Below are 16,892 nucleotides of genomic sequence, written 5' to 3'. Positions count from 1 at the left end.
ACTCACTCGGCCTCCTAAGGCGAGGGATTACAGGCTGAGCCACTGAGCCCGGCTTATGTTTAGGATTTTTATGTCAAGAAGAGGGTAGTGATCTTGGTTGAGTTTGCTCTCTTCAGATGAGGCTGACAGATGAATAGTGATGCTACGCCAAAAAATTAGGGTAATAAATCCTTTATTCTTGATGCAGGGTCTGAACACCAACCACATCATAGCATCCACCAGGACTATTCAGGGTTTCTTTCATTTTGAGTCTGTTTTGGTGATATTTTCCTAGGAATTGGTCCATTTTCTATAAACTTTAAAATTCATTGGTATAAGATTATTCTCAAAATCTTCTATTTTTAATATATAGATTATCTGTAGTTATGGCTTTTATTTCTCATACTGGTTATTTTTTCTTGATAGAGGCCATTGGAGCAGCCTATACCCATTACCTGGTGAATGTGATGGTATGAAAGCCCAATCTTTTTATCCTAAGTTGGGACAGGTTAGGAGATAAGAAAGGTCATCCTATTTCAGAACTCAATATAGGGTTGTATGAGGTAGTCCACTGAAAACACATCACAACTCCATTTCTCCTTTTGGCCAATCATGTATTTCCTTTCCCTCATACAATTATGGATCAAAAGCACTCCTCAGTGTATTATCTGTTTTATTAGTCTTCAAAAATAATTGGCCAGATGATGCAAAGCTAGATTGCAACAAGGGTTGGTTCTCTTTAATCCACCTTTATACTGAGTAAGCCCTTAGGTGTTCTAGATTAAACCTAGATATACTGTGAAAGTCTGTTGGACACAATTTAAGTTTTTGAGTTTTTTGTTTGTTTTGAGAAATTTTAGTTATTTATAAGGATGGGGAAATGTAAAGGGCTAGTTCAAATAAATGGTGTATTAACAATGTATTTACAGTGTCTTCAAAATGACTATTAAGCTTAATTACCCCTCCTGATTCCCAAAAGGAGAAGGGTTTACAAATAATTATCAGTGGGAGAGAAAAGTCAAAAAATGTTAAGTTATTGTTTGTCAGTGTAATGAGAAGTGGTTAGGAAGAAAAGGACCAGCCCTTAGCAAGTAACTGCTGTGTGCAAATTGCAATTTCAGATTCAACAGTCCTTTAAGGTAGGCGGTTTGCAGTCTTTGTTTTACAAATGAAGAAACTAGAGTTCAATAAATAAAGTGATGAATTAAAAAATCACAAAATAGGGGGGCTGGGCTCTGAATCTGGATTTGTCTAACTTCAAAGTCTTGTTCTCTTTCCACTATAATATTCAAAATTAATACGAAGGGCTTCATTAACGATTCTCAATGTTGTGATTTTTTTTTTAACCTGCTGTCCTTTTATAAATGAAATTAAAGTTGTGTTTGGAAATACAGAAACAGTATTAATGTCACTGACTATATTTTTAATTGTCATGAACATCTTATTTGTAACACTATTCCTTATAGACCCTGACTCCAAAATTTTAAGACTCGTGTTATATCAATCCATAGATACTAAGCCTAATTGTTTTTGGGAGAGTGTGGAAGAGTGCCTGGCACAGTGTTACGGCTGATAACTGTTTGATAAATTTAACTGAATATCATAGTCAGGAGAGTCCCATTTTGCCTCTGGCCCACAAAGACATTCAGTATCCCAGTTCAGATAAGTGATTTTATAACCTCTAAGACCTCTTTGTACTGCAAAAAAAATGTAAAAAGTCACCAAAATACTTTATTTCAATAAGGAACATTTATTAAGAAGACATCATGCTCAAATACAAAGTAAGATGCATGCTACTGTCAGTGAATTGTAAGAAAAATAACATGAACAAAAGTAACTGTTTTTAGAGAAATTTTACTTTAGTCATTACATACCATTTGCATATTAGAAAATTATTAGCCTTGATGAATAAACCTTTCACCAGTCTTAGATTTAAGTTTTTTTAAGTGACTTTTTTGGCAGTGTGAAGTTCACAAGTATAAAATTTGCACTGAAGTCTGAATGTAAATTATAGACTCTCCAAGCCTTTGAGAATAGAAATGTGATTGAAGATTTGCATTCCGAGATGCTGCCTACAGCAGTTTCCTTTCAAGAAATCAAATGTTCATTATCACATGATAAGGATCAGTTTCCAAATGAAAATTTTTAGGGCATATTAACTCTTGGAGAGTACTATAATTTTTAGTTAATATGAGCAAATAATCTTTATATAAGTTGTCAATTGCCAAGAATTTAGATTTTCCAAAGAATATGAATTCCTCATGCCTGAAAATAAAATTCTCTGTGTATTAATAATTAGTTGTATAAGTCTAAGAAAATTATCTAAAAGTAGTAATAATGTCAACTGCCACTTATTGAGCACTTACTTTGTGCTAGGCACGAAGCTAAGCACTTTACATACATACATACATCATCCAATTTAATGTTTATAATAACTTAAGCGAGTATTATTAGTCCCAGTGCATAAATATGAAAACTGAGGCTTATAGAGGTTAAGCAATAGCCAAGTTTAAATAGTAACTTCGTAAGTGGTGGAACCAGAAGTTTAAGGCAAGTCTTACTGCGATACATGTCAGAGTACCCGTCACTATGTTGTTTGCCATGAGTGAGACCCCTAACCTGCCATGATGAAGGTGAATGTATAATAACTCTGTAATACATTAACAAAAGTCTAATTTGCATCATTAGAATAAGAAGTAAGACCAATTCAAGTAGACACAAAAATTCCTGCTCATTTTAATATTTTTATTTACACCTGTCTTTTTCCATCATCATTACTCTAATAAGATTATAAATACATAAACACCGGAGTACATGCAACATATTAAACAAAAGAACAAAAATGTACAGCACTACTGAATCAAGAACTCAAATTTTTATATACAAAATGTTTTTTTAAAAAAAGACCTTGTGACACATTCAGACCTTATTTATTTGAATACTTTCCAATAATTACCAAAGGATGCATAATTTATAAATAATATTCAAACTCTTGCATTTTTTTATAAGCCACAATTTAGTATTTCAACTAATCAAGTGAATAGCCATTCCATTATGTAGTATTAAAGGCAGTCACATAGCATCAAAATGAAACCGATGGGCTTCTTGTCGTTTTTCTCTATCATCTGCTTTCTGAAAAAGAATTTTAGACTTCTTAAGAAATGGTGGGAAATGTTAAGAAAAGATACATTTCTGAAATACAAAGTGATTCATTTTTTAAAAGTCCTCAGTAATTAATAGATAACAGGTATGATTTTATCATGCAATAATCTTAAAAAATATTTTTGTAGTTTATATAGCTATTTTATAATTAATGATCTAATTGAATTTAAAAGTCACTAAGAAATTTTCCTTAACTACTTAGCTTGTTATTATTTATTTGAAACTGGGAGTGAGCATTACATTCTATAAGGATAGAATCATCCATTGCATTTTTCTCCCATTCTTAACATTGATATTAATGAACAAATCTAAGCTCATTATATTAAAGTACTAATGTACTAATTCTTTTTTGGTTGACCTATTGATTTAGCAGATATTTATTGATCCTCTGCTCCCAGCAAGGTACTGTGCTTTCATTTTCAGGGACTAAAAAAATCTCAGTTTTGTATCTTGTTCACCCTAAACTTAAAGCTCAGAAAGACAAAAGCAAAACATACTGTATAATTGTACCTCAAGATAAAAAGTGAACAATGTTACCATGTCTGAGAGAGAGAGGAAAGAGAAAGCTTTGAACATTGTTTATGGAAATGGAAGGGCATGCATTCCAAGTTGAGGGTACAATATGGGCAATCATGGCAAGTCTAGAAGGAACAAGGAATATGTGAAAGGAATGATAAGACATAAAACTGGAAAGTATGTTGTGGGGTCACATGGAAGTAATATTAAGGCCAGGCTAAGGATTTTATGCATAAAAGCCATGGACAGTCACCAGAGGTCTTTGAGCAGGGAGGGGCATGATCAAGGATAAACTTAATCTGGCAGCAATGTGATAAATGGAATGAAAAGGGGAGAGAATGGAATCAGAAAGCCCAAGTGGGACATAAGGGGCCGAGCTAAGGCAGTGGTAGCAAGAATGCAGAAGTAGTCAGCTGAAGAAATTCTTATGCAGGTAGAAGCTACAGGGTGGCTGATAACATCTTGTAGATAAGTAGGAAAGAGGAGAGATGAGCCTTAGAATATTGGTTTTGAAGTGCTTTTATGTAATCTAGGTTGCGATATCATGGTGACAGCTGGAAATGAGGGAAGAGACCTTTAGAGAGGAGGTCTGGGGATGTTTGAGGTACTATTTGAAGCCGTGAATTTAGATGAAAATGGCAGGGAAAGTGTAGAAGAGGGCCCGGGACAGACACTATGGAAACCCTGCACTGAGGAAAAGAGGAAAGGAGTAGTCAGCTTAGGTAAAAAAGTGGTTGAAGACATTCTACCTCTTTGAGGTACCACAGTGCTCCAGGAGACACAATATATACATGGTCAAATATATTACTGTATTTAAAGCTTTAATTTTTAATCACTGTATAATCATTGTTGTAAGCCCACAGTTTATGTTGTAATCAGATCTCCTGAGAAATTAATTTCCTTTTCTAGGTCAAGAGCTATGTAATATTTCAGACTGTGTTCTGATACTTCTGCAATTTTAAGGTTAAATGAATATGTAATTTCATATTATTGCTTTTAGTATGTAAAAGAGTGATATTTTTGAGAGACGAACCTATGAACAATAGGTTAAAACAGTTAGCATTTTCTTTCATATGTTAAAAGAGCAGCTAAGATAAAACAGATAATTTTTGTTAGCAAAAAATGATTCCGATGGGCATGCCAATCCAAAGAGAGTGGGTGCAAAAAAAGAAAAAAAACACCTTTCTTTGTGATACAAAGAAGTCCTTTTTTGAGGATATTTTTGGAAATTATTAGTTATGTATTTAATATATACTCATATACAAATAGAAACTGGCTTTTATAATTTATATTTAAGCTACTAATAAATTTATGGTGATAGGCTCTTTTTTTTCTCCACATAAACCTCACATAAAAAGGTACATTTTGGGGAATTTTGTTTTCAATTTATTATTTAGAGTATTATACGAAAGAATAGTTTAATGCAAAGAATACTTTATAGATAAAAAAGATGTTTATTGCTTTAGTTGTTACTTTCCACTTAAACTTTGAAAAAATCATTTAACCTCCCTGGGCTCTATCTAATTCTTTAAAAGAGATAGCTTGTTAATCCTGGCAAAAAGAATGTCCGTGGCTCTATCAGTAGATACTGAACATAAACTCATTAAAAAAAATTGATCATTATTTTTTAGGCCATTATGAAGTTACTTCTAATTAAGTTTTTCTATATGCCTGATGATTTTTGGGTGATCATTTTATTACCATTGTAGAGCATCAAACTTTTTAGAAAGTTTTCTCCTGTGATTTGTATGAATTGATAAAAGACATTGGTGACTTCAGGGGATAAAAGAAATTATCATCAATAAAATGACACTCTGGACTGACTTGAAACAAGGAAATTTAGTCATATGAAAAAAGTTTAACATAAATGCAGTATTTTTAAAGAGCAATGTATTATACTAATAAATTCACCAAAGTTAATGTTTCATTTAAATGAACGAACCTTTTCCTGCCAATGTAAAATGCCAATTATTGCCAAGATGAAAACACAGACACCGATGAGAGCTATAGCAGTAAGCATAACAATGTTACTTGGTGTAAGGTACAGTTTGGCACTCCAACTGTGGATAAAAACGTACAAAATTAAAATGACAAATTTTGCTTAAAACAACAAACTTATACTGAGACCAAAAAGCAAAATAGCTTATTAATGAATGAAACAGTTCATTCACTCATTAACTCATTCACTCATCTATTCATTAAAAATAAAACAATAGCAATTGAATTAGCACTAAGAACAGCTATGGTTCTGCAGAGTTTCTGTTTTACTCAAAGAACTGCAGTAGAATTTTCTTTTTAAGTGAGAAAGCAGAATTTATTAAGATGACAGAAAAGTTCCCAAAGTGGGAGGGAACCTGAAATGGTTGCCCTGCAGTAGAATTTTTGATGAGTTATTTCAATAATTTTCATTTTCTAAGTTTGATCTTTCTTAAGTAAACTTGTCAGTGGTTCTTTGGATAATCTTAGATACCTTTTTTTACATCTTGATTTACCTGCTGAATCTGATATCTTGATGGTTACATGAGCCTATAAGCCTTCTACATCATCTTATTTTCACTCCCCTGTCCATAGATGTAGTATGACCAATTAAAACATTCATGTTTTTTTTTTTTCTTTTGAGTTGGAGTCTCACTCTGTCGCCCAGGCTGGAGTGCAGTGGCCTTGACCTGCTGGGCTCCGGCGATCCCTCCGCCTCAGCCTTCCAAGTAGCCGGAATTACAGGCATGTGCTACAACGCCCAGCTGATTTTTTGATTTACTGTAGAGATGAGGTCTTGCTGCCCAGGCGGGTCTCGAACCCACGGGCTCAGGCAATCCACTCACCTCAGCCTCCCAAAGGCACGGGATTACAGGCTGAGCCACTGAGCCCGGCTACATCCATGTTTTGCATGTAGATGGCTTGTATAAAAATTCTACCATTTCTGTGTGATGTTGGAGGGTTTATATTATTACAGTGCCTTATAGGTCTTTAATAATAGCACCTTTTAACTTTAGTCCCTCACTCTTAATGGCAATGAACAGATTAAAAGTCTTTATCATAAATACAATTAACTCTTCCCTTCTAAAACAATCCGCGTAACACAGCACTAGGAAACCCTGAAAAGCCTAAAGCCAAGGTCAGTATCACTAACACTACAGGCTATTATATGCATAGAACTTTTTGTTTTCTTTAGAAATAGATAATAGATATATTTTCATTTTAAAAGTTTAATAAAGGTAAGATTGTTCTGATAAATAGCAAGTAGCTATTGATTTATTTTGGGATAATTAAAATTTATTGATCCATAAGTTAGCCTCTAGTCAATAAACCTCAAAATACACCTCAAACTAACATTAATTTGGTTTTTATTATGTATATAAATTTAAAAGGAATATTTCTTTGGAAAAAGCAAGATAAATATGAAAAATGTTGAGATTATGGAAGAAAGCTGTAGTAGAATGTCTCTGGAAATTCAGAAGAGTAAGTAAACCTTAGAAAAACAAACACTGGCCAGGTGCGGAGGCTCATGCCTGTAATCCCAGCATTTTGGGAGGCCAAGGCAGGAGGACTGCTCAAGCCCAGGAGTTTGAGACCAGGCTGGGCAACGTAGCAAGGCCTCGTCTCTACAAAAATAAAAAAATTAACTGGGCATGTTGGTGTGATTCTGTAGTCCCAGCTACTTGAAAGACCGAGGTGGCAGGATCACCTGAGCCCAGGAGTTTGAGGCTGTGGTAGGCTGTGATTGGATCACTGCACTCCAGCCTGGGCGACAGTGTGACTCTAACTCAAAAACAAAACAAAACAAAACAACCCAAAACACTGTTAATTAGTTGAAGTCAGCTACTCTCAGTTACTTTACTTGTATTTAAAAAAACAGGTATTTTATAAGACGTTTTGGCAGTTCTATTTTTAAAATACATCTTAAAAAATCAGGAATATAGGCATTTTGGTTTAAAAAACAAAAAGTAGGGCAAAAAAGCCAATCCTCAGTTTTCTATTCAAAGGTAGTCACTCTTACCAGTTTCTTGTATACTATTTTAAGAGATGTTTTTTACATATATAAATATATACACATAGATGTCTTTTAAAATCACTATAGTTGCTTATACATACTTTTCTACATTTTGCTGCTCCGTTTTTTTTGTTGTTGTTATTGCTTACCACTCCATCTTAAGAGATTGTTCTATGTCCATGGTAGTAAAAGACCAAAAAAAAAAAGAAGGTGATACTGCACTGTTTAGAAGTACTATACTTTATTGTTTTATTTTATTTTATTTTTGAGTCAGGGTCTCACTGTACTGCCTGAGATGAAGTACAGTGGCAGAATCACAATCATGGCCCACCACAGTTCAAACTCCTAGACACACTCACCTTGACCTCCCACATTGCTGGGGTGGTGACAGCCATGGTGCCTGGTCTGTACTATATATAATTACTTATTCGTGGTCCAGATTTTCTAGTTTTGCTATATATTACATGTATAGAAAACTAACATGAACATACAATATTGGCTCATTTAAAAAAGTCTGAATGAGTACTATAATTGTTTCTACTTATATCATCTTATTCCAAGCATAATGCTGTGATAAAGTTTGTTTTCTTAACAGTTTGGTTCTAAAGCCCATAAATCTACCATAAAGTACATCCAGTGATATGCTGGTAAACCAGCTCTCTCAGGGCTGGGGAGAGGGGACCCCTAATTTATCGCACTTACCAATTTTCATGGAGTAGATTCTCCAACCAAAATAGATTTTAATGTGACTTCACTGAATAGAGATATACAGTCAACTCATGAGGAAGTATGAGCTGGTTCTATCACACTACTGATACATCCCTTCTAAAAATTTAATAAAGAACAATACGGCTTGTATTTTCAGAAGATCTATAACAAGTAGGGGACTCCACTGGTTACATACTTATAGATAAATTACACCATTTCTCTTTGGTTATTTTCCCATATTGATATCAGACTTGTAAATTTCTCCCTGTGATATTTAAATGTTAGTGAATACCTTCATCACTTACTTTTAAAAGAATAGAATCAATCTAGTAATTATAACACAGATAAATTAAAGATTTAGAGTTAAATGCAATAGTATTGTGCTAATAAGGATAACAATACCTACCATTTACTTATTATAAGCTTGGCACTGTATTAAGTATATTTCATCTTCATTCTATAAGGTAGGTATTTTATCTCTCATTCTACAGGTGAAGAAATTGAGCCTTGGAGAGGACAAAGGACTAGCTCTCAATTTTACAATTAGTTAGCAGTGGAGCTGACTTTTTCTAGTCTATGTTTATTTGACTCCAAGACTTGTGCTCAACCACTGTGGGATATATACCACTTCTCAAATAATTTATTGAAAAGATCAGTGCTTTATTTAAAAATTTAGTATCCTGAAAATTTGGAATTTATAACTAGTAAACTGAATACCAATTTATTTAAGCAAAATATGTATAAATCCCTAATTAGTTAACCTGCTGTTTTTCTAATAGGATTGAATTTGTTCTTTATGAAAAATGTCAGGGACCTTTTATGTTAAGTATGTTTAGTCATTTAAAGTTTGCTGTAAGCGAATTAAGGAATAGGTACTCATGGGAATACAGCAGGAATAAAAGAGTTTTAAAAAGACGTAACTGTATCTATGATTCAGAGTTAACAGTATTTTCACCAAATTTAGGTCAAGCAAGAACATTACCTTCGAGGGACATTGTGAGGGTATGGAATGACAATTAGCTGGGAATTTGGAATAATTGCAGTCCACTCTTGTTTTCGTATAGACTGAAAAAAGAATTTAAGAACATTTAACATTCAGTACATTTAAAAAGCACAAATATTATTCTAAATAAATAGGAAAAATCTCAAGTACTTTGAGAAATTTAAATCCTGGGTGTGAATTAAGCTATGTTCACATATATTAAGCCAAATATAGGGTTCCTGTGCCATCTGTTGGAAAAATTTTCTGATCTTTTCAGGGAAGGATTGTATTTAATCTTATGAACTCATTCAACAAATATTTATTGAACAATTATATGTCACAGTCTTTGTTCACAGTGTTATGTATGAATGCTACTTGGAGCCAAAATTCAAGGGGGGGAACACTGACAGTAAACAAAATAAGTAAAATAATATTATAATATACATTATACTATATATAACATATAAGTATAACAGTACTATTTTTCTGTTACTAAAATATTTTATGTATACATATTAAGTGGCAAAAACTGTTAAGGAGAAAAAGTGAGGTTTAAGGAAGAAGAGATGAAAAAAACTGTAAATATCTTCAAACCATACTGTGCTTTATGTAAGATAAGCTTAGACCAGTCATTACCAATACATTTTTTTTTTCTTTTCTTTTTTTTGTTGCTCAGGCTGGAGTGCAGTGGCACATTCATGGCTACCACAGCCTTGACCTGCATCTCAGGCGATCCTTTCACCTCAGCCTTCCAAGTAGCTGGAACTACAGGAGCATGCCACCTTGCCTGGCTAATTTTTTGATTTACTGTAGAGATGGGGTCTTGCCAAGATACCCAGGCTGGTCACGAACCCCTGAGCTCAGGCAATCCTCTCACCTCCGCCTCCCAAAGTGCTGGGATTATAGGTGTGAGCCACTGCACCCATCAAATTTTTCTTTTCTTTATTCTTTAAAGGAAATAAATATTTGAATTATCTGAAGTCAAATTTAATTGGATTCAAATGATTGAACTTAAGTATTTAAATAGTGAATACTAAAACACAGATTAATTGTAAACAAATTAAATTTTTACTCACCTTTTCTCCAGATGGACGGGGAATACCAACATAAAGATGGTCAAGAAAATTTGCACTTCGACCTAGACCAAGTACGTTGTATGGTAGTTGGAGAGCTAAATGTGCTGATTGGCTGAGTTGCCCAGCTAGAATTATTAAAAGCAAACAAGCACACAAAATATGTTGGAAACATTGCTCCCATCAAATATAAAAATGATAAAATGTTAAAAATTTAGGTACTAGAACTTATCATTTAAGTATAAAAATGTGAAATGAAATATCCAGTTCATTAATATTAATGATTCACTTTTTAAAGAAAACATCTTTATGGAGAAAGAATTCACATACCATTTAAATGTATGGGTAAATGGTTTGAGTACATTCAGAGTTGTTCAGCCATCACCACAATCTAATCTTAGAATATATTCATCACATTAAAAAAAACCTCCATCCACATTAACAATCACTCTTGTTTCTAACCCACATGCTTCCAACTGTTGTAATCACTCATCTGCTTTCTGTCTCTACAGATTTGCCTGTTCTGAAGATTTCACACAAGTGCAATCATACAGTGTGGCCTTTGTGACTGGCTTCTTCCACTTTGCATGTTTTCAAGCTTCACTTATGCTGTAGAATGTTTCAATACTTTATCACTTTTAATTGCCAAATAATATTCCATTGTATAATATACTACATTTTGTTTCATTAATTAATTTCACTAAATAATGAACATTTGGGTCATTTCTATTTTTTGGCTATTAAGAATAATATTGTTGTGAACATTCATAGACAAGGTTTTTGTACCTAGTCATGTTTTCTGTTTTCTTGATTATATACCTGAGTGTTTAATATCTTTAGAAACTACCTGTTTCCAAAGTAGTCGCACCATTTTATGTTCCCCCCAGCAATATACAGTGGTCCGAATATTTTTATATCCTCACCAAACCTTTTGTCTATCTTTTTCATTGCTGTCATCTTTGTGGTTGTGAAGTGGTATCTTATTGTAATTTTTACTTGCATTTCCCAAATGATGAATGATGTTGAACTTCTTTTCATGTGCTTATTGGCCATTTGTGTATCTTCCTTTTTTTTTCTGTAAGGTCACTAGTGGTCTCTTCTTTCATTCAGGATTTTAGTAATTTGAGTGTTCTCGTTTTCTTGGTCAGTCTAACTAAAAGGTTTTCAGTTGTATTACTATTAAACAATATTTTGGTTTAATTGGCTTTACCTTTCCCCCCCATTTCCTATTTCATTTATTTTCTCTCAGTATTCCCCACCTTCTGCTTGATTTGGGTTTAGTTTTTCTTTTCTTTTGTGTGTGTGTGTTCAGTTTTTATTTCAGAAAAAAATAATATTGCTTTGCAGAAGTTAGACACTTTGCTTTTCTTTTTCTAGTTTCTTAGGGTGGAAGATTAGGCTACTTATTTTTTTAATATAGGCATTTCTAATAATAAACTTCCTTCTAAGAACTGCTTTAGCTGCACCCTATACATTTTGGTATGTTGTGTTTTTGTTTATGTTACCCTTAAAGTATCTTCTAATTTCCATTGTGATTTCTTCTTTGAACCATTGTTTATTTTGGCATGTGTTATTTAATTTCCACACAATTAAAAATCTCCAAAATTTCCTTTTGTTATTGATTTTTAATATTCAATTATGGTTGGAGAACATTTCTGGTATGATTTCAATCTTTTTAAATTTAGTGAGGATTTTTTATGGCCTAGCATATGCTCTGTCCTGGAGCATATTCCATGGACACTTGAGAAAAATGCACATTCTGCCATTGTTGGGTGGGGTATTCTATACATGTCTGTTTAGTTGGTTTATAGTGTAGTTCAAATTTTCTCTTCCTTGTTGATCTTCTGCCTAGTTGTTTGATTCATTATGGAAAGTGGGGTATTAAAATCTCAATTTATGGTTGAATTATCCCTTCAATTCCTCGTGTATTTTGTTAGGTGCATATATGTTTATAGTTGTTATATCTTCCTTATGTATTGACCTTTTTATTATCTTTACACAATGTCATTCTTTATCTCTATAACATTTTTGTTTTCAAGTTTAGTATGTCTAATGTAGACAGCACCTAGTTGGATCATATTTTTCTTTATCTCACTACATTGCCCAGGCTGGTCTCTAACTTCTGGGCCTAGTAATCTCCAACCTTGGCCTCCCAAAGTGCTGGGATTATAGGTGTGAGTCACCATGCCTGGCCTGTTTGCTATTTGTTTTCTATATGTATTTTAGATTCTTTTATTCCTTTATTGCTGCTTTCTTTTAGTAAGTGTTTTCTAGCATATCATTTTAATTGCCTTGTTCTTTTTTTCTTTTAAAAAATTTTTTTCACTTTTTTGGTGGGAAATCTTGTTTCTTTTATCATCTTTTTTTTTGAGTTACTTAGGGATTGTCCTAGGAATTGAAATTAGCATTTCAACTTTTAAAAAATCTAGTTCAGATTAGTACCAATGTAAATCACACTGCATATAAAAACCTTGCTCCAATGTAGTTCTGTTCCTTCCCTCCCTCCTTTGTGCTACTCTTATATAAATCACATTTTATACATTATTAGCCCATAAATACAAGTTTATGCATATTACTTTATGCAGTTACCTTTTAAATCATATAGGAAACAAAAGAGGCACTACATAAGATAAACACACTTATACTAGCTCTTATATTTATGCACAGCTAGATTAACCAGTGATCTTTACTTTTTTGTGTGGATTCCAGTTATTGTCTAGTGTCACTAGACAGCTTGAAGAACTCCCTTTAGATTTTGGGCAGGTCTGCTAGTCATGAAGACTGCTTTTGTTTTTCTGGAAATGTCTACAGCTCTTCATTTTTGAAAGATAGCTTTGTCAGACACAGAATTCTTGAATGACACTTTTGTTTCTTTCAGCACTTTGAATGTATCATCCCATTGCCTTCTGGCCTCCAGAGTTTCTGAAGAGAAACCAGCTGTTAATTTGATTGAGAATCTCTTTTTTTTTTTGAGTTGGAGTCTCACTCTGCCACCCAGACTGGAGTGCAGTGACCACTCCCGGCCACTGCAGCCTCGACCTGCTGGGCTCCGGCGATCCTTCCGCCTCAGCCTTCCAAGTAGCTGGAACTATAGGTGTGCGCTACCATGCCTGGCTAATTTTTTTGATTTATTATAGAGATGAGGTCTTGCCAAGTTGCCTAGGCGGGTGTCGAACCCATGGGCTCAGGCAATCCACTCACCTCAGCCTCTTACGTGATGAGTTGCTTCTTTCTTGCTGCTTTCCAGAGTCTCTCTTTATCTTTTGACAGTTTCTATGACGTGTCTGAGTGTGGACCTCTTTTGAGTTTATCCTAATTGGAGTTCACTTAGTTTCTTAGATGTGCATATTAGTTTGTCATAAAATTTGGGTGGTTTTAGCCATTATTTCTTCAGATATTCTTTCTGTCCCTTACTCCTTCTTTCCTTCTAAGACTTCTGTTATGCATATGTTGGTATACTAGATGGTGCCCACATAGGTCTCTGAAGTTATGAATTATTTTTTCTTTTTTCTTCTATCCAATTGAGACTGGATATCTTCAATCAATCTATATTTATGATGATTCTTTTGCCAGTTCAAATCTGTTGTTGAGACCTGTACTGAATTCAGTTACTGTACTTTCAACTCCAGAATTTCTATTTGATTTTAAAAGATGATTTCTTGTCTATTTATATTATCTATTTAGTGAGATACAGTTGTCATACTTTCCTTTAATTCTTTAAGCATAGTTTCCTTTAGGGCTTTGAAAAGACATATCTACCCACCTATCTATCTACCTATCTATATCTATTATAAATGTATATAATTTATATCTACCAAGTCCAACATCTTCAGGTACATCTTCTGCTTAAACAAACATACATGCATACCTGCACACTTTCCTATTTCTTTACATGTCTTGTAATTATTGAAAACTGTACTTTTTAGAGATTGACAACTGTGGTATCACCCAACCCCATCCAAGGGTTTGCTGTTGTTTTGTTATTGTTGTTATTGTTTGCTTTGTTTCTGAGTTGGAATCTCATTCTGTCACCCAGGCTGGAGTGCAGGAGTATGCTCACAGTCACTACAGCCTTGACCTGCTGGGTTCAGGTGATCCTTCTGCCTTAGCCTTCCAAGTAGCTGGTACCACAGGTGTGCAACACCGTGCCTGGCTAATTTTTTGTTTTATTGTAGAGAGAAGGTCTTGTCAGGTTGCCCAGGCAGGTCTTGAACTCCTGGGTTCAGGTAATCCTCTTGCCTCTGCCTCCCAATGTGCTGGGAATACAGGCATGAGCCATTGCACCCAGTTGTTTGTTTAGTGACTTTTTTCATTTAGTAAATTTTGAAGATTCTATATTCCCAGCAGTGCCTGCTCCCAAGTTCTTTTTTATTTTTAAAGTTCTTGTTTTTCATCTGACTTCCTAGGAGAAATACTTGGGTCAGTATTATTTAGCCAGTCACTGGTTGTAAGATTTCCCTACATATAAGTATTTTGACTTATGTCTCCCATCCTTTGTCAAGGGGATTTGTATGTGAAAGTATGCCTTCAAACTTCAGTTTACAGGACGGCCTTAGCTTTCATTTCTTGCTTAAGCAGGGTCTCAAGGTCAAGCAGAAGGAGCTGAGTATTAGGTGTTGTTTTAGGCACTTGCAAAAGAAGTCTTCTGGTTCCCCAAGAATATGCTGTAGTTTTTCCAGGTTGCCTGTGGTTATCTAGTTTCCCAGGACTTCCCTTTATATTTTGACCAGGATCTTGTTTTCTCCACATTTTTTTTTTTTTTTTGAGTTGGAGTCTCACTGGGTCGCCCAGACTGGAGTGCAGTGGCCGCTCCCGGCCACTGCAGCCTTGACCTGCTGGGCTCCGGCGATCCTTCCGCCTCAGCCTTCCCAGTAGCCAGAATCACAGGCACGCGCTATCACGCCCGGCTGATTTTTTGATTTATTGTAGAGATGGGGTCTCGCTGCCCAGGCGGGTCTTGAACCCGCGGGCCCAGGCAATCCACTCACCTCAGCCTCCCAAAGGCGTGGGATTACAGGTTGAGCCACAGGGTCCGGCTGTTTTCTCCACATTTAATCACAGGCTCAAGTAGCTGAGATGTTGCCAGGAGGTTACTGTTATTTAGGTAATGCTGTAGGATAGGTCCTTCTTCCCCAGAAGAGCTGAGCTCCAAGTCAAATCAAATAGCTAACACCCTGACAATGGAGATTTTCCAAAGTTGCTAGTTCAGATGAAATATTGCTAGTGCTATGGATGGGAATTTTTTTTGTTTTTTGAGTCAGTCTCACACTGTCACCCAGGCTAGAGTGCAGTGGCACATTCATGGCCACCCCAGTGTCAACCTGCTGGGCTCAAGTGATCCTTCCACCTCAGCCTTCCAAGTAGCCGGAACTACAGGCATGTGCTACCACACCTGGCCAATTTTTTGATACATTGTAGAGACGAGGTCTCATCAAGTTGCCCAGGCTGGTCTCAAACCCCCGGGCTCAGGCAATCCTCTTGCCTTCGTCTATGGAAGTGCTGGGATTACAGGCTTGAGCCACCATGCCCGGCTTGGATGGAGATTTTAATAGAGCTCCAAGGGGCTCAGTCATTTCCACTGGCTGTGAAACTGCTGGATTTTCATGGCTTCTGTACCAATCAGTTGAGATGGGAGGCAGGATGGGATTAGCTCCAAGTTAAAATGTCATAGACTCTGTTGTCTTATCAAAGATTCAGTAGCTCCTCTGGGATAGACAACACTTAGTCCATTCTGTAGCTTTGGTTAATTTCCAGCGTCCTGAAATGACTGATATTATATGGTTGGCCAGTATTTTTGTTGTTTGTTTGGGTATGGGGGAGAACAGGTTCATGAAGTCCTCACATGCCATTCCAACAGTCAGTCTCTCCCTATTATGATTTACTTTTATAGAGTATGTATATTTGCTAGGTATTTTCCTACATGCTTAAACTGAACATTTAAGTAGCAATGCTCATATGCTGATTTCATGGTACTACTAGCAAAGACTGACTTAAAGGACAAACTAGGTTTATAACTATTTTCTTATAATTACTTTACTGAAAAAAAGAAGTCAGAACTTTTTATCAACAGTACTCTATTACACAGGTTATAGAACATAAATTGCAAATTAAAATTACTATGCAGTAGGAAAACTTAAAGCCACAAAAGAGAATGATCAATGTAAAATTATCTCAAAATAAAGAGATAATCATTATACGTTAGCATAATTTTAGTCATATACTTTGTTTCAAGGTATGTATATGCACAAATAAACACATTTTAATATCAGCATTACTTTCACTCAGTATTTCATGAGTTTTAACTCATCATCAAAATAAAAAAAAAAAAAGATTAACAGAGAGAAAAATTATTGAAACACCAAAATCCCATTAAGAGAAAATCAAGGAAAACACAATGTAAAAGACATATATTATTTTTTAAATTTTATTTTATTTTATTTTATTTTGAATTGGAGTCTCACTCTGTCACCCAGACTGGAGT

General features: G+C 34.9%; 1 protein-coding gene across 1 annotated transcript in view; it reads right to left on the bottom strand.

The window, feature by feature from the left end:
* Positions 1–1,709: 1,709 nt before the first annotated feature.
* The window catches only part of ITFG1 (integrin alpha FG-GAP repeat containing 1), a 23,522-nt gene continuing 8,339 nt past the window's right edge, over positions 1,710–16,892 (bottom strand). The window contains exons 2-5 of the mRNA XM_008055020.2: positions 10,415–10,588; positions 9,339–9,421; positions 5,600–5,717; positions 1,710–3,111 (exon numbers count right to left, since the gene is read on the bottom strand). Of these exons, the coding sequence (XP_008053211.2) occupies positions 3,052–3,111; positions 5,600–5,717; positions 9,339–9,421; positions 10,415–10,588 (435 nt within the window). The 3' untranslated portion in view covers positions 1,710–3,051. The remainder of the gene's footprint in view (positions 3,112–5,599; positions 5,718–9,338; positions 9,422–10,414; positions 10,589–16,892) is intronic.

This window comes from Carlito syrichta, unplaced genomic scaffold (assembly GCF_000164805.1).
Source record: "Carlito syrichta isolate Samal-C Ts95f unplaced genomic scaffold, Tarsius_syrichta-2.0.1 Scaffold301634, whole genome shotgun sequence".
Classification (NCBI taxonomy): Eukaryota; Metazoa; Chordata; class Mammalia; order Primates; family Tarsiidae; genus Carlito; species Carlito syrichta.
The sequence above is the reverse complement of the archived record's forward strand: the minus strand, read 5'-3'. Positions and strand labels throughout refer to the sequence as shown.